The sequence below is a fragment of the Engystomops pustulosus genome, chromosome 11 (assembly GCF_040894005.1).
Source record: "Engystomops pustulosus chromosome 11, aEngPut4.maternal, whole genome shotgun sequence".
Classification (NCBI taxonomy): Eukaryota; Metazoa; Chordata; class Amphibia; order Anura; family Leptodactylidae; genus Engystomops; species Engystomops pustulosus.
The window spans coordinates 88,626,343-88,648,966 of record NC_092421.1 but is presented as its reverse complement, the minus strand read 5'-3'; the positions used below and the strand labels follow the sequence as shown (position 1 = coordinate 88,648,966).

The window sequence follows — 22,624 nt, the reverse complement described above, 5'->3', positions numbered from 1 at the left end:
CGGCAACACAGGACTCAGGAGCGGGAACACACAGGAATACACAGGAACGCAGGAATACGCAGGAATACAGGAATACACAGGAACGCAGAAATACTCACTTGGAAGCTTTCTCTAAGGCTATGAGGCACAAAGATCCGGCAAGGAACACAGGAAGAGGCAGGATTCTTAAAGGTGAGGTGTTCAGCCAGTGCACCTATTAGCGGTGCGCTGGCCCTTTACATTTTCAACAGGAGCCGCGCGCGCCCTAGGAGGCGGGGACGCGCACGCACGGCAGTCCGGGGAAGCGCAGGAACAGGGAGAGGTAAGTGAGACCGGGCAGCAGCGGGGGCACATGGAGGAGTACGGATGCACCCGTGACACACCTCTAGAAGCACAGTACGGATACCCCCGGACGTCACTCTCAATCATGGCCCTAGTTCCTAAAACCAACAAAATAGAACCAAGGTCCTGTTCCATTATTCCTAGCTGCGATATTCAGGCGAACGGCCTGCTTTGAACACTCTAAGTAAACGCTTCAGGCCCCCGGGACACGCAGCGAAGCGCATCCCGGGGGGCGCCCGAGAGACAGGGGTCCGGGACAGGCGGTAGGCTCGCCTCTCGGCAGACCGCCAGCCCTTCCCCGAAATCCAACTAAGAGCTTTTTAACTGCAGCAACTTTAACTTACGCTATTGAAGCTGGAATTACCGCGGCTGCTGGTAATTGGACTTGCCCTCCAATGGATCCTGGCTAAAGGATTTAAATTGTACTCATTCCAATTACAAGGCCTCGAAAGAGTCTTGTATTGTTATTTTTTGTCACTACCTCCCCGTGTCGGGAGTGGGTAATTTGCTCGCCTGCTGCCTTCCTTGGATGTGGTAGCCGTTTCTCAGGCTCCCTCTCCCTAACTGAACCCTAATTCCCCGTTACCCGTGGTCACCATGGTAGGCAGGTGAGATACCATCTGAATAGATCGTCGCCGTCACGGAGGACGTGCGATCGGCCCGAGGTCACCTAGAGTCGCTCTAGAATTGCCACAGTTATCCGAGTAGCACATCATCAATGCGGAACGATCAAAGGAACCATAACTGATTTAATGAGCCATTCGCAGTTTCACCGTAAAGAATAGTCAGTACTTAGACATGCATGGCTTAATCTTTAAAACAAGCATATACTACTGGCAGGATCAACCAGGTAGCCGGCTCTGAGGTGGGGGATCGACTCCTTAGTCAGGCTCCGTGAGCTCATGGGAACGCTCGTTGCTGCGGCGGCGCTTATCCGCCACCAGAGAAGACCTCGCCGCCAACATTGGCTCCGGCGAACAGGGTCCACTACGCTTTCACACCAGCGCCCGGCAGAGAGCAGATTTGGACCAGGTCCGGGCCGAGTACCTGCCTCTCTCACGAAGGGGATGTCACCGGTAAGAGGCCTCTTCCCACGTCTGCTTGCCGACTTACGCCCCCCGACGAGAGGCCCAACCGCAAGAGTGGAAAGGGGCAGAGATTTCCAGGGTCGCCCCACCGGGGATGCAGTACCCAGTGCAGACAGTCAGCCCTGCCCCGAACCTACTCGGCGGTTTGAAGGTTAACCTCTTGGGAAAGCAGCGATTCGACTCGCGGTGCGTGCCTTTGCGGATCTAAACCCCCCTCGATCGATATGGGGCCAGAGGACCCCTTCCCCGTGCGAAATGGTCGGCTCTCCATGGGCACGACGTCCGGGGTCGGAGAGGTGAGCGCTTGCGCGCGGCGGTTGGCGTTGGGTAATTTCGGCTTCCACCTAGACGCCTAGTCCGGTCCCTGCCGGTTCCCGCTGAGGCCCGCGGTAAAAACCGGCTCCCCGGCTGTTGGAGCCGGAGCCCCGCAGGCCGAGTGCACGCACCGAGTCCCTCATGTAAGGGATAGCCGCCTCTAAAGAACGGCCCAGACTGGGACCAAGCCCCCCAGGCGACGAAGGGGTGGGTCGGCCGTGTTGCCGAAGCTGAGCCGGCGCTGATGACCGCAGCCCCTAACGACGCACACTGAAAGGCCTCCACCGCGGAGACCTCCCGCTCTGGCCTGCGGAGAACGATTTTGGCCAACATCTACAAAGTCCCGAAAGATTGGGACGTAGACTGTTGACCGGAACGTGCACACTCTTGTAGCCGATGGGGCTCGCCATTTCCCGCAGAAAATGGACCACCTCCCGCTGAGGAAAATGAAATGCCCCTTCCCGCGGGACCCGAAGGACCACTCTGACCGAGCAGGCTTCCAGGACCACGGCATGCAAAAGCGACTCAGTCCCGCTGGGATATTGGAACGGACTTGGTGCAAAAAACGGCCAAAGTCGACCAAAACCTCCCTTCTCTGACCAGTACTTTTCTGACTTTTTTCTCTGGCAGGAAGTGCACCGAAGGTCAGATCGCCCAAAACTTTTACCAGTCTGCGGTTCTTCCGCGAGGTGCCCGCCTGGGAGTTCTTGAGCAGCTGCCTCCGCCAGCCCATCCGGCTGGCATGCCCGGGGTGCCCCTTCCAGGAATCACGCCGGGCTCGTGGAGCCCTCCTCGGCGGCGGCTTAGCGGAAAAACTCCCTTTCCCGGTTTTCTTCCCATCCCGGGAAGGTGGCCATGCCGGTCCGGGACAGGTACCACGCTTTGATAAATTTTCACACTCCAGGTCACCTCCGGACGATGGAGGGACGTGCCGGAAGCACCCTGGACCTCCAGGCTGGGACCCACTTCCATGGGCTCGGCTATGGGAGGGGGGTTTTCCCGGTCGTCGCCAAAGAGTGCTGTACAGCCGCCTCTCGGGGCACAGCTCGTCATAGGCAGCCACAAGACACCAACGGGCATGGCACCTCACCTCCTACTTCCATGGGCATGTTCCTCCTCGGGACCTACAACCAAGTCTGGCCGGGGAACAGTGACATGTGCTCGTATAAGTCAAGTGGCTGAGAGTTTTGCATAGACGCCTGCCAGGGCTCAGCTCGCTGTAGGCATCCACAAAACACCAATGGGCATGTGCCTCACCTCCTACTTCCATGGGCATTGTTCCTCCCCGGGACCTAAAGCCAAGTGTGGCCGGGGAACAGTGAAATTTGGTCGGACAGGCAGAGCTTTGGCTCTCGCTGACGTGCCCCTTTGGAAGTAGTAGCTCCTACTTCCATGGGCATTGTTCCTCCCCGGGACCTACAACCAAGTCTGGACGGGGAACAGTGACATTTGGCCGTATAGGCCGAGCAGCGGCTCCTGCTGACTTCCCCTTCGGAAGTAGCAGCTCCTACTTCCGTGGGCATTGTTCCTCCCCGGGACCTACAACCAAGTGTGGCCGGGGAACAGTGACATTTGGCCGGATAGGCCGAGCGGCGGCTCCCTCTGACGTCCCATTCGGAAGAAGTGGCTCCTACTTCCAAGGGCATTCTTCCTCCCCGGGACTTGGCAGAGAGTTTTGCATAGACGCCTGCCAGGGCTCAGCTCGCCGAAGGCATCCACAAGACACCAATGGGCATGTGCCTCACCTCCTACTTGCATGGACAGTGTTCCTCCCCGGGACCTACAACCAAGTGTGGCCGGGGAAGAGTGATATGTGGCCGGATAGGCCGTTCGGCTGCTCCCACTGACGTGCCCCTTCGGAAGTAGCAGCTCCTACTTCCATGGGCATTGTTCCTCCCCGCGACCTACAACCAAGTGTGGCCAGGGAACAGTGACATTTGGCTAGATAGGCCGAGCAGCGGCTCCCACTGACGTCCCCTTCGGAAGTAGTAGCTCCTACTTCCAAGGGCATTGTTCCTCCCCGGGACCTACAACCAAGTCTGGCCGGGGAACAATGACATTTGGCCGGATAGGCCGAGCGGCGGCTCCCGCTGACGTCCCCTTCGGAAGTAGTAGCTCCTACTTCCATGGGCATTGTTCCTCCCCGGGACCTACAACCAAGTCTGGCCATGGAACAGTGACAGGAGGCCGGATAGGCCGAGCTGCGGCTCCCGCTAAAAGTCCCCTTCGGAAGAAGTGGCTCCTACTTCCAAGGGCATTCTTCCTCCCCAGGACTTGGCAGAGAGTTTTGCATAGACGCCTGCCAGGGCTCAGCTCGCCGTAGGCATCCACAAGACACCAATGGGCATGTGCCTCACCTCCTACTTCCATGGGCAGTGTTCCTCCCCGGGACCTACAACCAAGTGTGGCCGGGGAACAGTGACATGTGGCCGGATAGGCCAACTGGCCGCTCCCGCTGACGTCCCCTTTGGAAATAGTAGCTCCTACTTCCAAGGGCATTGTTCCTCCCCAGGACTTGGCGCCAAGTCATGCCGTGGAACAGTGACATGTGGCCGGATAGGCAGAGCGGCTGCTCCCGCTGACGTCCCCTTTGGAAGTAGTAGCTCCTACTTCCATTGGCAGTGTTCCTCTCCGGGACCTACAACCGAGTGTGGCCGGGGAACAGTGACATGTTTCTGGATAGGCCGAGCGGCTGCTCCCGCTGAAGTCCCCTCGGAGGTAGCTCCTACTTCCAGGGACATGCTTCCTCGCCGGGGCTTGCCACCAAGTCTGGCCGGGGACCAGTGACATACACCCGGATAGGCCGAGCGGCTGCTCCCGCTAAAGTCCCCTCGGAAGTAGCTCCTACTTCCATGGGCATGTACCTCCCCGGGACTAACCACCAAGTGTGGCCGAGGACCGCTGCCAGGATACCGGCTTGCGCAGGGTGGTGGCGCCGGTCCCGACAAAACCCCACACTCAATCACACTTACACCCCACACTTACATCAATCTCCCATGCCCCTTCCATGGCCCTGTCCATGCACGGGGCAGGGCTCGCACATAAGGCAAGAACCAACTCCACGAGGCCAGCCGCACGTGCTTTGCCGAACCCCCGTGACGCTCGCGGGCACATCTGCCTCCACGGCACGTCACCGGGGGCTAGGCGTCGGAGGCATGCCCGCAGAGGCGCACCCCTCGCCGGCCACACTCTCTGACATCATCCGGCTTCTGCTCTGCGCCTACGTTCTCCGCGGCTTCTGTCTATCACTGCACGACACTCTATGTCTGCTCTGCATCACTCGCCCCCCTTTGCCCAATGATCGATGCCTTTATGCTTTGTGTGCTGCGTGCGGGCTGGCGCGGGCGGGCGGGCGCCAATGACGGAGGCACACTATGCTCTCTGGCTCTCGCTCTCTTCCTCCGCGGTCGAGCGATCAGGGCATGCCGGCGCGCCCCCTTCACCGGCCACTACTTCTGACATCCTGCGGTCGCTAACAGCTACACGCAACAAAGCCCCGTGCTCCTCCATCAGGCAGATCCTCTGCTACATGCCGTCTCGGCACCTTCTGACAAGCCGAAATCACGACGGTCGGCCAAGACGATACACCCCCGAGAATTAAGCCCACCCCCGAAAATTAAGCCCACCCCCGACAATTAAGCCCACCGACGAGTAATGCGCCCTCCAAGGTTTATTAGAAAAGAAGGAGGGGGGGTAGGGGCGCCGCTGGCGGCACGCAAAGGTCCGCTCCGACGCTCTCTTGGCCAGAGGGATACAGATACATTTCAAGACGTTTCTCTTCAAGGCGACACACAACTGCCGGGGGAAGAGGTTGTTGAGCTCGTTCCCCGGCAGGGGAGCGAGACGGAGTCCCTCCACTCGGCGGATCGGTGGTTCACCGTGGCTGCCCGGAGGCTGGTGTCGAGAGCGAAGGGACTCTTTTCTCTAATGTCCAAAGTTTGCGTTAAGTAGCCCAGACCAGTGTCCAGGGTCAGAGTCCAAGGTCACTTCGTAAATCCCACCACCATCACCCCCTCCCAACCTAACACTATGTCCCAAACCCCACTATATACAATATATACAGTATTTACAACATAACATAAAGAAAAACAGAATACAAATAAAATCTGAACAACATCAATCCAAACCACATAAAGCCCAGGTTCGGCACCTGCAAGCCCAACATCACTATAACCTCAGAACACAAAACAAAAATCTACAGTGCAGCATCAGCTCAACACCAGGAGCGGAGATGACAGACTAAGGGACACTAAAGGAGAACCCCCTCCAAAGGAGAGAGGCCCTCCCAGTGCCCAGCCTCTCATACTCCAGAGAGCGCACCTACACCAGGTCACCCAGAATGTTCCTAACCACCTCATCCACCGGGAGGATTTTACGCTGCGTCGATACTAAACACCGTGCGTTCCACGTGTGGTACCTGACCACTAGGCTAACTAGAAATAAAGTGCAGCGGTCCCGGCCACCCAGGCCTCTGAATGCTCCATAGGCCCACTCCGCATAGGAGAGACCGGCCAACCCGGGCCAATGGATGGAAGCGCCCACCCGGCTGTACACCTCTGTGTTAAAGGGGCACTGAAGCAGGAAGTGGTCCATGCTCTCCAGCAGGCCACCGCACTCCTCCCGGGGACAACCCCTTTCCTACACTTCAGATTGTCCCTCACACACAGCTTTCCATGGAAGCAGCGCCAAGTCACGTCCCAAAACTTCAAGGGGATCCTGATGGAATTCAATAAACTCAAACCCACCCTCAGATCCCGACTTGGGCAATCCCTGAGGGCCAGAGGCTTCTGGAAATGGGTCAACAGAACCCTCTTGTCAAGGAGTTTCCTCGACATGGTCCTGATCTCCCACATTCCCAGACCCCACCGGCGAATCACCTTCAGAACCGGGGTAGCGTAAGCCGGAAGATGCCCATGCAGTGTACGAAGATCCTTCACTTGCCCTCCTGTCTCCCATTCCTGGAAGAAAGGCCGAAACCATCCCCTGCAGGAGTATACCCACGGAGGAGCCCTCTCTTTCCAGAGGTTTGCTACATTGATCTTAAGAAAGGTATTCACTAGGAACACCACAGGGTTGACCATACACAACCCTCCTTGTCTCCTCGTGCGGTAAGTAACCTCCCTCTTGATTAGGTTCAGCCTATTCCCCCATAACAGCTGGAAGAACAGACTGTAGACCCGAGTCGAGAGGGGTTCTGGCAACATGCACACACTGCCCAGATATATCAGCAACGGGAGCAGGTAAGTTTTAATCAGGTTAACCCTTTCTCTGAGGGTCAAAGACCAACCCTTCCACTGGCCCACCTTCTGGGCGGCGATCTTAAGCCTGCCGTCCCAGTTTTGCATGGGGTAATCCCCCTGGCCAAATTCGATGCCGAGAACTTTGGCAGAGTCTTGGGGCCCTGGAAGAGTGTCCGGGAGATCAAAGCCTGGTTCCCCCTGTCCCAGCCAGAGACTCTCACACTTATCCCGGTTGATCTTGGACCCAGAAGCCTCTGAGTAGCGGTCAACCTCTAACATCACCCATTGCGCCTCCCCTCCCGAGGACACGAAAACGGTGACATCCTCGGCATACGCTACCACTCTAAGAGTGGCTTCCGGTGCTGCCCGATCCATCCCGACTCCCACCAACGGGCCACGATCAACCCTCCTAAGGAATGGGTCAATCGCGAACACGTACAGTAGTGGGCTCAGAGGACAACCCTGGCGAACACTAGACCCAACCTCAAAAGAGCGGCCAATCCAACCGTTCACAAGCGGGAAACTCTCTGCCCCTGCGTACAAAACCTTAAGCCAATTGACAAACTCCCCCGGCAGGCCATACCTCAGAAGGACAGACCAGAGGTACTCGTGGTTAACCCGATCAAACGCTTTTGCCTGATCCAAGGACAGCAAGTACCCCTTCCAGTTACCAGCCCTGCCCTGCTCCACTGCCTCCCGGACACAAAGCACAGCACTAAATGTACTGCGGCCTGGAACAGAGCAGTGCTGGGTCCCCGAAAGGAGCCGGGGCGCAAACTGCACCAGCCGATTAAACAGCACCTTTGCCAAAACCTTTCTGTCCGTATTAAGATGTGCTATGGGACGCCAGTTCTCAACACGAGATCGGTCCTTACCCTTTGACAGAATGATCAGGGCTGACCTCCTCATTGACTTCGGCAGAGCGCCCGAGGAAAGACACTCATTGAATACCTCAGTCAAGAGGGGAACCAAGGCGTCCTTAAAGGTCTTATAAAACTCGGATGTTAAGCCATCCGGACACGGCGATTTCTTGAGGGCGAGCCCTTCAATCGCCAGGCTGACTTCCTCTTCCCTGATCATCTCTGTCAAAACATCAAGAGAAGGGTCTACTCCTGGCTCAGGGACAGTTTCTGCCAGGAAAGCCGACATCACATCCCGATCTAGATCCCTCCTGCCCAAGAGGTGCGAGTAAAAGGATCTGACGACCTCCAGAATCCCTGATCTGGACCTTTTCAGGGATCCCGTACTGTCAACCAGTCCCGTGACAACTTTACCATTCACTGACATCTTTCAGTTTCTGTAAGGGTCGGGCGAGCAGTATTTCCCGTAATCCCTCTCAAAAACCAAAGATGCGTGTCTATCGTACTGACACCTCTTCAGCAAGGATTTCACTCTGGAGATGTCCTCACGACTACCTCCAGTCGAGACGAGATGCTTGAGTTTCCTCCTCAGGCCCTGATACAGGCGGTACCTGTCCAGGCTCCTGAGGCTCGAGAGCTGGCGGAAGAATCTCGCCACCCTTTTCTTGAGCATCTCCCACCACTCTGACTTACTGCTACAAAGGCCCAGCAAAGGTACCTGGCTCTGAAGAAAGTCCTCAAAGGATTGTCTGATCTCCGCTTCTTCCAGGAGAGACGAATTGAGCTTCCAGTAGCCTCTTCCCATCCGGGGGGTCTCTGTAACATTCAGAGAAAACAAAATTAATTAAACAGTGGTCGGAGAACTCCACCTCAACAACAGAAACTGGTGAAGAAATGGCTTCCTCCTTTAAATAAAACCTGTCTATTCTAGATCTACAGCTACCCCTATAATAGGTGAACCCCGCGTGGCCTGGGGTGTGCCGGATGTGGACATCCACCAGGCGGGCCTCACTGGCTATGCTATTAAGAGCGACGCTATCATAAGTCAGCTTGTCTCTGGAACCTCCCCTATCTTGGGACCTTGTGACAGCATTGAAGTCCCCTCCAAAGACCACCTGCCGACTTGTAAAAAGGTAGGGCTTGATCCTCATAAAGAGACACTTCCTGTCCCACTTGGACTGGGGACCATAGATGTTAATAAGACGAAGTTCTTGTCCCTTCATGAGGACATCCAGGATCAGGCACCTCCCCTTTTCTAACTCAATAACTCGTCGGCATTCTACCGGTGCGGTAAAAAGGACCACCACTCCGCTATACGGCTCGGCCGCAAGAGACCAATAGGAAGGCCCGTGTCTCCATTCCCAGAGTGGGTGCCGCCATCATGAGTGATTGAGTTAGACGGCTTTCTTTTTACCCATCTTACCACCACCCTCGGGAAATGAACACCCCCTTTTTAGACATATTGTGGTGTCCATCTCCCGCAACTCTGATGTTTCAGGGGCAGATCCAGGACCTGCCCCATCATCCTCGTCTCTAGACTCTGGGCCAGTCTCCCTTCCTGAGGACCCTGACTCCCCAGGGGGAGACTCGGCACCCCCTGCAGGCTCTGCCACCTCAGGCCCTTCACCCTCAGCCCCTCCATCGGCAGGAGAGGCCCCATCCAGGGCCAGGAATCGATTTGAAAGTTCGGCCAGCGGGGGGTCGGTTGCACCTTCCTTGGGTACCTTAGTCAGGGTGGGAGAAGATCTTACACCTCCCTTCTTTTTACCCTTTTTCTTCTTTTTGGCGCCACGCTTAAGCTTTTCCTCTAGCCACGCCCTATTATCCTCATCCATACTCTCATAATGGGAGGAGTCTGAGGACGTGGCACCTTCCTCTCTCTCGATCCTCCTGACCTCCTCATCCAGTACATCATCCCCTGGGGCCTCAGCGACAGGTGAGGTCTCCAGGAGAGCACCAGAGGTTGTCCCAGCAGCCCAAGACTCCCCCCGCTCTCTCTCCTGTTGACGCTTCTCTAGACGCCTTAGCTGGGCAGGCGTCTTTTTCCTGTCTTTCTTCCCTGGCCCCTCCATTCCTCTGCCTCTGCTAGTCCCCTCCCCAGCAGATTCAGCCTCATGGCTTTCATCCGCTGAGGTTGAGCCCGCATTAGCGAAGGAAAGAGGACAACGACTGTACGGGTGACCGAGATCACCACACAGGTTACACCTAATCTGCCCTGTACAGGATGCAGCGAGATGGCCGACACCCCCACACAACGCACACTTCTGCACGGTGCAGTTTGCGCTGAAATGTGTGGGGTCGCCGCACCTGTGACACAGCTTAGGCTGCCCCCAGTAGAAGATCAGGATCCGATCCCTCCCCAGGAAGGCTGATGAAGGGATGTGGGCGACTGAGTTACCTGAACGCCTCAACTTCACCATGAAGGTCCAGGCCCCTGACCAGATACCATACTCATCACGATTTTTCTCGGGTACTCCCATTACCTCTCCATAACGATTTATCCAGGTCATGATGTCAAAGCAAGATAGTGATTCGTTACGGGTAAGAACGGTCACTTTCTTGAGTTCGCTCTGGCAGGACACTGCTTGCACAGCAAAGTCCCGCCACTCAGGCTCGTTGTATCTCAGCTCATAGTTGGACCAGAAGAGCTCAAGCCCCTCCGGCCGAACAAAGCTGATATCAAACTCAGATGTACCATAGGGATGGATCAAGGCAAAGATGTCAGCCGCCTTGAAGTCCATCTTCAGCAGCAGCTCAACTACCCGTGCCCGAGGGGGACACACATCACTGCCACGCCACCGAAGACGGACCACATTCCTACGGTTAGCACCCGGCCCGGTTGTCGGGAGCGACCATGATGTCTCCCTGCCTCTTTGCTCTCGGAAGGCAGACAGGCCGTGCCTCTCTATCCAAAAAGACAAATCAACCTCCTGCCCTGCTACATTGATCGTCCTTTCACCCATCTGTAAGGCCTGCAGGAGGCACCGTTGCAAAAAGCCGTCCCCAGAGCCCAGAGACGAGGATGATGGAACCCCACTTCCCCCAGCAGCGACACTGGCATAGCTCTTAATAGGGGCCGCCACTGGGGGAGCAACCGGACCAACCCCTGCACCCACCACATTAACACTACCCACCTGCATGTTACACTCAGCCGCACCACTCACACCACCAGTCACTCCATCACTCACCCCCAAAGCTGGAAAAGATTCTCCACCACTCACACCCCCAGTCACTCCATCACTCACCCCCATAACTGGTAACGGTTCTCCACCACTCACACCATTCACATTATCCACCACAACTTTACTGACTCCACTCACACTGGCTGGACCAGCAGCAATATTAGCAGACAAGACCACCTCCGCATCTTCAGGCACAAGGGACGGGGTTCCCCCCGCAGAGCATCGCCCAGAGGGGACCCCAACTTGTGTCACACTTGTGCCCTCCGCATCATCGGTAGCAGATGTTATTTTACTTTTCTTAGAGGAAGGTAGGAGTCGCCGCTGATCTTTGGCTGGTATGTGGCGCCGCTGATCCCCACCTTCCTCAGCACTCCTCTGCAGACTATCTCCAACACCAACACAAAATAAGACTTTAGGCTTGGGAGGTCCTGAGCCCTCAGCCTCAGCGACCCCTCCACACTGCCGCCGCCTCATAACCAAGAGATCAGCGGCACCAGCATGAAGAGGCGCCGAGGCACCGGAAGCTGCCACCAGTGCCGGGCTGTCCCCCCCTCCCACTGGGGGACGCACCACAGCACTGGATTTGGATGGTATCGCCACTGCCGAGCCGCCCTTACTGTCCGGCCTTGCAGCCGATGTCTCCCCTGCTCCCCCACTGTTACCACAAACAGAGACGGAGCCCATCGCCACATCAGATGTCACACCTGTAATCTCCCCGCTCCCTGGCACTGAGTCCACTGCAGGACCCGCACTGGGCTGGGTAACGGGGCTCGCACAGTGAGCTGGCCCTGCGGCCGACTCGGGTTTTACGGGGAGGGGGCTGTAGACTAGACTCACCACTTCCACGGATTTGGTCTTTTTCTTTCGTGGTTTGCTGCCCCCCGGTGCATCCTCCGGCAGATCGTCTCCAAAAGTAAAGTCCTGGAGGTGCACAGGGGACTCGAGCCGTCGGATCTCCTCCATCAGCGCCCCTCCCTGGTGGCTGTCACTATCCTCACCCGGGCCGGCAGAACCGCAGCCAGATGACATAGCCGCTTGTCCTGCAGGGGGCCCACTATATGGCACCGGACTTTCCTCCTCCATCTGACTCTCTGGCTGAAGCCCCATCAGCCGCCTCTGCTTCTCCTCCTCCATCTCCCGGAACCGCTCATCATTAAGGATTTTTTCTTTAAACGGACCGCTCCTCTCTAGCAGATACGCCTTCCTCTCCTCCAAGGCCTGGATGTCAGTCTGGAGCCTGGAAATCTCTGCCAGAATCTGCTCCTTCCTCCTCTTCTGGGCAGAGCTTGCCCTGGCATGGGCGCACCTGAGCTCCTCCCGCAGTCTCCTCACCGTCTTGCTGGCTTCTTCGTACTCAGAGAGGTGGCCCAGAGCCCGGGAGGCATAGCTGGAAATAGACTCCCGGGTCCTCAGCATTCCCCAGCCCTCTTCACTGAGGTCAGCCTCACCTCTCTGAGCACTCAGCTTTCCTGTGGTATCCAGCTTTTCCGAAGTACCCAGCTTTCCCGAGGTATCCAACTTTTCTGAGGTCTTGCTGCTTTTTGAAGCCTTAGCTGGCCTGGGGGTACTTGGAGCAGCATTGCTGCTGTTCCTTGCAGATCTTCTTACCCCCAAGGCTTCCGCAGCGCTGGCCGGTTCCTGGCTACCCCTGCCTCCCGCCGGCCTAGACCGGGAAGCAGGAGCCTGGGACTTGCTGCCCTGGCTCATGCCTGGAAACCCACTCCCTCCCTGGGAGAGGAGAGAGCAGGCCCCAGGTGGAGGTGGTTTTCCCTGGAGCTCAGAGCAGCAGCAGCACACAGCCTCTCACAGCAACACTACACAGCTTGTACTACTACTCCCATCCTCCATAGACTGTATTACACTACACAGCTTGTACTACTACTCCCATCCTCCATAGACTGTATTACACTACACAGCTTGTACTACTACTCCCATCCACCATAGACTGTATTACACTACACAGCTTGTATTACTACTCCCATCCTCCATAGACTGTATTACACTACACAGCTTGTACTACTACTCCCATCCTCCATAGACTGTATTACACTACACAGCTTGTACTACTACTCCCATCCACCATAGACTGTATTACACTACACAGCTTGTACTACTACTCCCATCCTCCATAGACTGTATTACACTACACAGCTTATACTACTACTCCCATCCGCTATAGACTGTATTACACTACACAGCTTGTACTACTACTCCCATCCTCCATAGACTGTATTACACTACACAGCTTGTACTACTACTCCCATCCTCCATAGACTGTATTACACTACACAGCTTGTACTACTACTCCCATCCTCTATAGACTGTATTACACTACACAGCTTATACTACTACTCCCATCCTCTATAGACTGTATTACACTACACAGCTTGTACTACTACTCCCATCCTCCATAGACTGTATTACACTACACAGCTTGTACTACTACTCCCATCCTCCATAGACTGTATTACACTACACAGCTTGTACTACTACTCCCATCCTCCATAGACTGTATTACACTACACAGCTTATACTACTACTCCCATCCTCTATAGACTGTATTACACTACACAGCTTGTACTACTACTCCCATCCTCTATAGACTGTATTACACTACACAGCTTATACTACTACTCCCATCCTCTATAGACTGTATTACACTACACAGCTTGTACTACTACTCCCATCCTCCATAGACTGTATTACACTACACAGCTTGTACTACTACTCCCATCCTCCATAGACTGTATTACACTACACAGCTTGTACTACTACTCCCATCCTCCATAGACTGTATTACACTACACAGCTTATACTACTACTCCCATCCTCTATAGACTGTATTACACTACACAGCTTGTACTACTACTCCCATCCTCCATAGACTGTATTACACTACACAGCTTATACTATTACTCCCATCCTCCAAAGACTGTATTACACTACACAGCTTATACTACTACTCCCATCCTCTATAGACTGTATTACACTACACAGCTTGTACTTCTACTCCCATCCTCCAAAGACTGTATTACACTACACAGCTTGTACTACTACTCCCATCCTCCATAGACTGTATTACACTACACAGCTTATACTACTACTCCCATCCTCTATAGACTGTATTACACTACACAGCTTGTACTTCTACTCCCATCCTCCAAAGACTGTATTACACTACACAGCTTGTACTACTACTCCCATCCTCCATAGACTGTATTACACTACACAGCTTGTACTACTACTCCCATCCTCCATAGACTGTATTACACTACACAGCTTATACTACTACTCCCATCCTCTATAGACTGTATTACACTACACAGCTTGTACTACTACTCCCATCCTCCATAGACTGTATTACACTACACAGCTTGTACTACTACTCCCATCCTCTATAGACTGTATTACACTACACAGCTTGTACTACTACTCCCATCCTCTATAGACTGTATTACACTACACAGCTTATACTACTACTCCCATCCTCTATAGACTGTATTACACTACACAGCTTGTACTACTCCCCTCATCCTCCATAGACTGTATTACACTACACAGCTTGTACTACTCCCCCCATCCTCTATAGACTGTATTACACTACACAGCTTGTACTACTACTCCCATCCTCCATAGACTGTATTACACTACACAGCTTATACTACTACTCCCATCCTCTATAGACTGTATTACACTACACAGCTTATACTACTACTCCCATCCTCTATAGACTGTATTACACTACACAGCTTGTACTACTACTCCCATCCTCTATAGACTGTATTACACTACACAGCTTGTACTACTACTCCCATCCTCCATAGACTGTATTACACTACACAGCTTGTACTACTACTCCCATCCTCTATAGACTGTATTACACTACACAGCTTATACTACTACTCCCATCCTCCATAGACTGTATTACACTACACAGCTTGTACTACTACTCCCATCCTCCATAGACTGTATTACACTACACAGATTGTACTACTCCCCCCATCCTCCATAGACTGTATTACACTACACAGCTTATACTACTACTCCCATCCTCTATAGACTGTATTACACTACACAGCTTGTACTACTACTCCCATCCTCTATAGACTGTATTACACTACACAGCTTGTACTACTACTCCCATCCTCTATAGACTGTATTACACTACACAGCTTATACTACTACTCCCATCCTCTATAGACTGTATTACACTACACAGCTTGTACTACTACTCCCATCCTCCATAGACTGTATTACACTACACAGCTTGTACTACTACTCCCATCCTCTATAGACTGTATTACACTACACAGCTTGTACTACTACTCCCATCCTCTATAGACTGTATTACACTACACAGCTTATACTACTACTCCCATCCTCTATAGACTGTATTACACTACACAGCTTGTACTACTACTCCCATCCTCCATAGACTGTATTACACTACACAGCTTGTACTACTACTCCCATCCTCTATAGACTGTATTACACTACACAGCTTGTACTACTACTCCCATCCTCTATAGACTGTATTACACTACACAGCTTATACTACTACTCCCATCCTCTATAGACTGTATTACACTACACAGCTTGTACTACTACTTCCATCCTCTATAGACTGTATTACACTACACAGCTTATACTACTACTCCCATCCTCTATAGACTGTATTACACTACACAGCTTGTACTACTACTCCCATCCTCTATAGACTGTATTACACTACACAGCTTGTACTACTACTCCCATCCTCTATAGACTGTATTACACTACACAGCTTATACTACTACCACCATCCTCCATAGACTGTATTACACTACACAGCTTATACTACTACTCCCATCCTCTATAGACTGTATTACACTACACAGCTTATACTACTCCCCTCATCCTCCATAGACTGTATTACACTACACAGCTTATACTACTACTCCCATCCTCTATAGACTGTATTACACTACACAGCTTATACTATTACTCCCATCCTCCAAAGACTGTATTACACTACACAGCTTGTACTACTACTCCCATCCTCCATAGACTGTATTACACTACACAGCTTATACTACTACTCCCATCCTCTATAGACTGTATTACACTACACAGCTTGTACTTCTACTCCCATCCTCTATAGACTGTATTACACTACACAGCTTGTACTACTACTCCCATCCTCCATAGACTGTATTACACTACACAGCTTATACTACTACTCCCATCTTCCATAGACTGTATTACACTGCACAGCTTGTACTACTACTCCCATCCTCCATAGACTGTATTACACTACACAGCTTATACTACTACTCCCATCCTCTATAGACTGTATTACACTGCACAGCTTGTACTACTACTCCCATCCTCCATAGACTGTATTACACTACACAGCTTATACTACTACTCCCATCCTCTATAGACTGTATTACACTACACAGCTTATACTACTACTCCCATCCTCTATAGACTGTATTACACTACACAGCTTGTACTACTACTCCCATCCTCTATAGACTGTATTACACTACACAGCTTGTACTACTACTCCCATCCTCTATAGACTGTATTACACTACACAGCTTATACTATTACTCCCATCCTCTATAGACTGTATTACACTACTCAGCTTATACTACTACTCCCATCCTCTATAGACTGTATTACACTACACAGCTTGTACTACTACTCCCATCCTCTATAGACTGTATTACACTACACAGCTTGTACTACTACTCCCATCCTCTATAGACTGTATTACACTACACAGCTTATACTATTACTCCCATCCTCTATAGACTGTATTACACTACACAGCTTATACTACTACTCCCATCCTCCATAGACTGTATTACACTACACAGCTTATACTACTACTCCCATCCTCTATAGACTGTATTACACTACACAGCTTGTACTACTACTCCCATCCTCTATAGACTGTATTACACTACACAGCTTGTACTTCTACTCCCATCCTCCGTAGACTGTATTACACTACACAGCTTATACTACTACTCCCATCCTCTATAGACTGTATTACACTACACAGCTTGTACTACTACTACTCCCATCCTCTATAGACTGTATTACACTACACAGCTTATACTACTACTCCCATCCTCTATAGACTGTATTACACTACACAGCTTATACTATTACTCCCATCCTCCATAGACTGTATTACACTACACAGCTTGTACTACTACTCCCATCCTCTATAGACTGTATTACACTACACAGCTTATACTACTACTCCCATCCTCTATAGACTGTATTACACTACACAGCTTATACTACTACTCCCATCCTCTATAGACTGTATAACACTACACAGCTTATACTATTACTCCCATCCTCTATACACTGTATTACACTACACAGCTTATACTACTACTCCCATCCTCTATAGACTGTATTACACTACACAGCTTATACTACTACTCCCATCCTCCATAGACTATTACACTACACAGCTTATACTACTACTCCCATCCTCTATAGACTGTATAACACTACACAGCTTATACTATTACTCCCATCCTCTATACACTGTATTACACTACACAGCTTATACTACTACTCCCATCCTCTATAGACTGTATTACACTACACAGCTTATACTACTACTCCCATCCTCTATAGACTGTATTACACTACACAGCTTATACTACTACTCTCATCCTCTATAGACTGTATTACACTACACAGCTTATACTACTACTCCCATCCTCTATAGACTGTATTACACTACACAGCTTATACTACTACTCCCATCCTCCATAGACTGTATTACACTACACAGCTTGTACTACTACTCCCATCCTCTATAGACTGTATTACACTACACAGCTTGTACTACTACTTCCATCCTCTATAGACTGTATTACACTACACAGCTTGTACTACTACTCCCATCCTCCATAGACTGTATTACACGACACAGCTTGTACTACTACTCCCATCCTCCATAGACTGTATTACACTACACAGCTTATACTACTACTCCCATCCTCCATAGACTGTATTACACTACACAGCTTGTACTACTACTCCCATCCTCCATAGACTGTATTACACTACACAGCTTGTACTACTACTCCCATCCTCCATAGACTGTATTACACCACACAGCTTGTACTACTACTCCCATCCTCCATAGACTGTATTACACTACACAGCTTGTACTACTACTCCCATCATCCATAGACTGTATTACACTACACAGCTTGTACTACTACTCCCATCCTCTATAGACTGTATTACACGACACAGCTTGTACTACTACTCCCATCCTCCATAGACTGTATTACACTACACAGCTTGTACTACTACTCCCATCCTCCATAGACTGTATTACACCACACAGCTTGTACTACTACTCCCATCCTCCATAGACTGTATTACACTACACAGCTTGTACTACTACTCCCATCCTCCATAGACTGTATTACACTACACAGCTTGTACTACTACTCCCATCCTCCATAGACTGTATTAAACTACACAGCCTCTCATACTCCAGAGAGCGCACCTTCACCAGGAGGGGAGAGGACAGACTAAGGGACACTAAGGAGAGAGGTCCTCCCCGTGCCCAGCCTCTCATACTGCAGAGAGCGCACCTTCACCAGGAAGGAGAGGACAGACTAAGGGACACTAAGGAGAGAGGTCCTCCCCGTGCCCAGCCTGTCATACTCCAGAGAGCGCACCTTCACCAGGAGGGAGATGACAGACTAAGGGACACTAAGGAAAGAGGCCCTCCCCGTGCCCAGCCTCTCATACTGCAGAGAGCGCACCTTCACCAGGAGGGGAGAGGACGGACTAAGGGACACTAAGGAGAGAGGCCCTCCCCGTGCCCAGCCTCTCATACTCCAGAGAGCGCACCTTCACCAGGGGGGAGAGGACAGACTAAGGGACACTAAGGAGAGAGGTGCTCCCCGTGCCCAGCCTCTCATACTCCAGAGAGCACACCTTCACCAGGAGGGAGAGGACAGACTAAGGGACACTAAGGAGAGAGGCCCTCCCATGCCCAGCCTCTCATACTCCAGAGAGCGCACCTTTACCAGGGGGGGAGAGGACAGACTAAGGGACACTAAGGAGAGATGCCCTCCCCGTGCCTAGCCTCTCATACTCCAGAGAGCGCACCTTCACCAGGGGGGAGAGGACAGACTAAGGGACACTAAGGAGAGAGGTCCTCCCCGTGCCCAGACCCTTATACTCCAGAGAGCGCACCTTCACCAGGAGGGAGAGGACAGACTAAGGGGCACTAAGGAGAGAGGTCCTCTCCGTGCCCAGCCCCTCATACTCCAGAGAGCGCACCTTCACCAGGAGGGGAGAGGACAGACTAAGGGACACTAAGGAGAGAGGCCCTCCCCGTGCCCAGCCTCTCATACTCCAGAGAGCGCACCTTCACCAGGAGGGGAGAGGACAGACTAAGGGACACTAAGGAGAGAGGTCCTCCCCGTGCCCAGCCTCTCATACTGCAGAGAGCGCACCTTCACCAGGAGGGAGATGACAGACTAAGGGACACTAAGGAAAGAGGCCCTCCCCGTGCCCAGCCTCTCATACTCCAGAGAGCGCACCTTCACCAGGAGGGAGATGACAGACTAAGGGACACTAAGGAAAGAGGCCCTCCCCGTGCCCAGCCTCTCGTACTCCAGAGAGCACACCTTCACCAGGGGGGAGATGACAGACTAAGGGACACTAAGGAGAGAGGTCATCCCCGTGCCCAGCCTCTCATACTCCAGAGAGCGCACCTTCACCAGGAGGGGAGAGGACAGACTAAGGGACACTAAGGAGAGAGGTGCTCCCCGTGCCCAGCCTCTCATACTCCAGGGAGCGCACCTTCACCAGGAGGGGAGAGGACAGACTAAGGGACACTAAGGAGAGAGGTCCTCCCCGTGCCCAGCCTCTCATACTCCAGAGAGCGCACCTTCACCAGAAGGGAGAGGACAGACTAAGGGACACTAAGGAGAAAGGCCCTCCCATGCCCAGCCTCTCATACTCCAGAGCGCACCTTCACCAGGGGGGGAGAGGACAGACTAAGGGACACTAAGGAGAGAGGCCCTCCCCGTGCCCAGCCTCTCATACTCCAGAGAGCGCACCTTCACCAGGAGGGAGAGGACAGACTAAGGGACACTAAGGAGAGAGGCCCTCCCCGTGCCCAGCCTCTCATACTCCAGAGAGCGCACCTTCACCAGGGGGGAGATGACAGACTAAGGGACACTAAGGAGAGAGGTCCTCCCCGTGCCCAGCCTCTCATACTCCAGAGAGCGCACCTTCCCTAGGTCACCCGGAATGTTCCTAACCACCTCATCCACCAGGAGGATTTTACGCTGCGTCGATACTAAACACTGCGCGTTCCACGTGTGGTACCTGACCACTAGGCTAACTAGAAATAAAGTGCAGCGGTCCCGGCCACCCAGGCCTCTGAATGCTCCATAGGCCCACTCCGCATAGGAGAGACCGGCCAACCCGGGCCAATGGATGGAAGCGCCCACCCGGTTGTACACCTCTGTGTTAAAGGGGCACTGAAGCAGGAAGTGGTCCATGCTCTCCAGCAGGCCACCGCACTCCTCCCGGGGACAACCCCTTTCCTCAGAGCTCCTACACTTCAGATTGTCCCTCACACACAGCTTTCCATGGAAGCAGCGCCAAGTCAAGTCCCAAAACTTCAAGGGGATCCGGATAGAATTCAACAAACTCAAACCCACCCTCAGATCAATCCCTGAGGGCCAGAGGCTTCTGGAAACGGGTCAACAGAACCCTTTTGTCAAGGAGTTTCCTCGACATGGTCCTGATCTCCCACATTCCCAGACCCCACCAGCGAATCACTTTCAGAACCGGGGTAGCGTAAGCCGGAAGATGCCCATGTGGTGTGCGATGATCCTTCACTTGCCCTCCTGTCTCCCATTCCTGGAAGAAAGGCCGAAACCATCCCCTGCAGGAGTATACCCACGGAGGAGCCCATCCCCTGCAGGAGTATACCCACGGAGGAGCCCATCCCCTGCAGGAGTATACCCACGGAGGAGCCCATCCCCTGCAGGAGTATACCCACGGAGGAGCCCTCTCTTTCCAGAGGTTTGCTATATTGATCTTAAGAAAGGTATTCACTAGGAACACCACAGGGTTGACCATACACAACCCTCCTTGTCTCCTCGTGCGGTAAGTAACCTCCCTCTTGATTAGGTTCAGCCTATTCCCCCATAACAGCTGGAAGAACAGACTGTACACCCGAGTCCAGGGGGGTTCTGGCAACATGCACACACTGCCCAGATAAATCAGCAACGGGAGCAGGTAGGTTTTGATCAGATTAACCCTTTCTCTGAGGGTCAAAGACCAACCCTTCCACTGGTCCACCTTCTGGACGGCGATCTTAAGCCTGCCATCCCAGTTTTGCATGGGGTAATCCCCCTGGCCGAATTCAATGCCGAGAACTTTGGCAGAGTCTTGGGGCCCTGGAAGAGTGTCCGGGAGATCAAAGCCTGGATCCCCCTCTCCCAGCCAGAGACTCTCACACTTATCCCAGTTGATCTTGGACCCAGAAGCCTCTGAGTAGCGGTCAACCTCTGACATCACCCATTGCGCCTCCCCTCCCGAGGACACGAAAACGGTGACATCATCGGCATACGCTACCACCCTTAGAGTGGCTTCCGGTGCCGCCCGATCCATCCCGACTCCCACCAACGGCCCACGATCAACCCTCCTAAGGAATGGGTCAATCGCGAACACGTATAAAAGTGGGCTCAGAGGACAACCCTGGCGAACACCAGACCCGACCTCAAAAGAGCGGCCAATCCAACCGTTCACAAACTCTCTGCCCCTGCGTACAAAACCTTAAGCCAATTGACAAACTCCCCCGGCAGGCCATACCTCAGAAGGACAGACCAGAGGTACTCGTGGTTAACCCGATCAAACGCTTTTGCCTGATCCAAGGACAGCAAGTACCCCTTCCAGTTACCAGCCCTGCCCTGCTCCACTGCCTCCCGGACACAAAGCACAGCACTAAATGTACTGCGGCCTGGAACAGAGCAGTGCTGGGTCCCCGAGTCGGCGGCATTAAAAAGACTTTATTCCGATCGCCGCGCCCCCAAACGTCATCGGGGGCCGGCGATCGGCTGCCATGGTAGCCTCGGGTCTTCGTTTCACCGGAGGCTTAATGGCTTCTGCAGATTCGTTACAATGAGCCAGTGGCTCATTGTAATGAATGAGCTGCAAATATGCCATATATTGCAATAGAAGTATTATACAGAAGTATTGCAGTATATGGTAGGAGCGATCTGACCATCTAGGGTTAATGTACCCTAGATGGTCTAAGATATAGTGAAAAAAAAAAGTTTAAAAAAAGTTTAAAAAATAAAAAAAATTAATAAAATATTAAAAATTCAAATCACCCCCCTTTCGCTAGAACTGATATAAAACATAATAAACAGTAAAAATCACAGACATATTAGGTATCGCTGCGTCCCAAAATGCCCGATCTATCAAAATATAAAAACGGTTACGGCCGGCGGTGACCTCCGAGAAGGGAAATGGCGCCCAAATGTCCGAAATGCGACTTTTACACCTTTTTACATCACATAAAAAATGGAATAAAACATTATCAAAATGTCGCACAG

General features: G+C 52.5%; 1 protein-coding gene across 2 annotated transcripts in view; it reads right to left on the bottom strand.

Annotated features, from left to right (window-relative positions):
- LOC140106190 (uncharacterized) overlaps window positions 1–12,472 on the bottom strand; it is a 29,762-nt gene extending 17,290 nt beyond the window's left edge. For both annotated transcript variants that reach the window (XM_072130470.1, XM_072130471.1), the window contains exon 1: window positions 11,844–12,472. In XM_072130470.1, the coding sequence (XP_071986571.1) occupies window positions 11,844–12,422 (579 nt within the window). In that variant the 5' untranslated portion in view covers window positions 12,423–12,472. The remainder of the gene's footprint in view (window positions 1–11,843) is intronic.
- Between the last annotated feature and the right edge of the window lie 10,152 nt (window positions 12,473–22,624).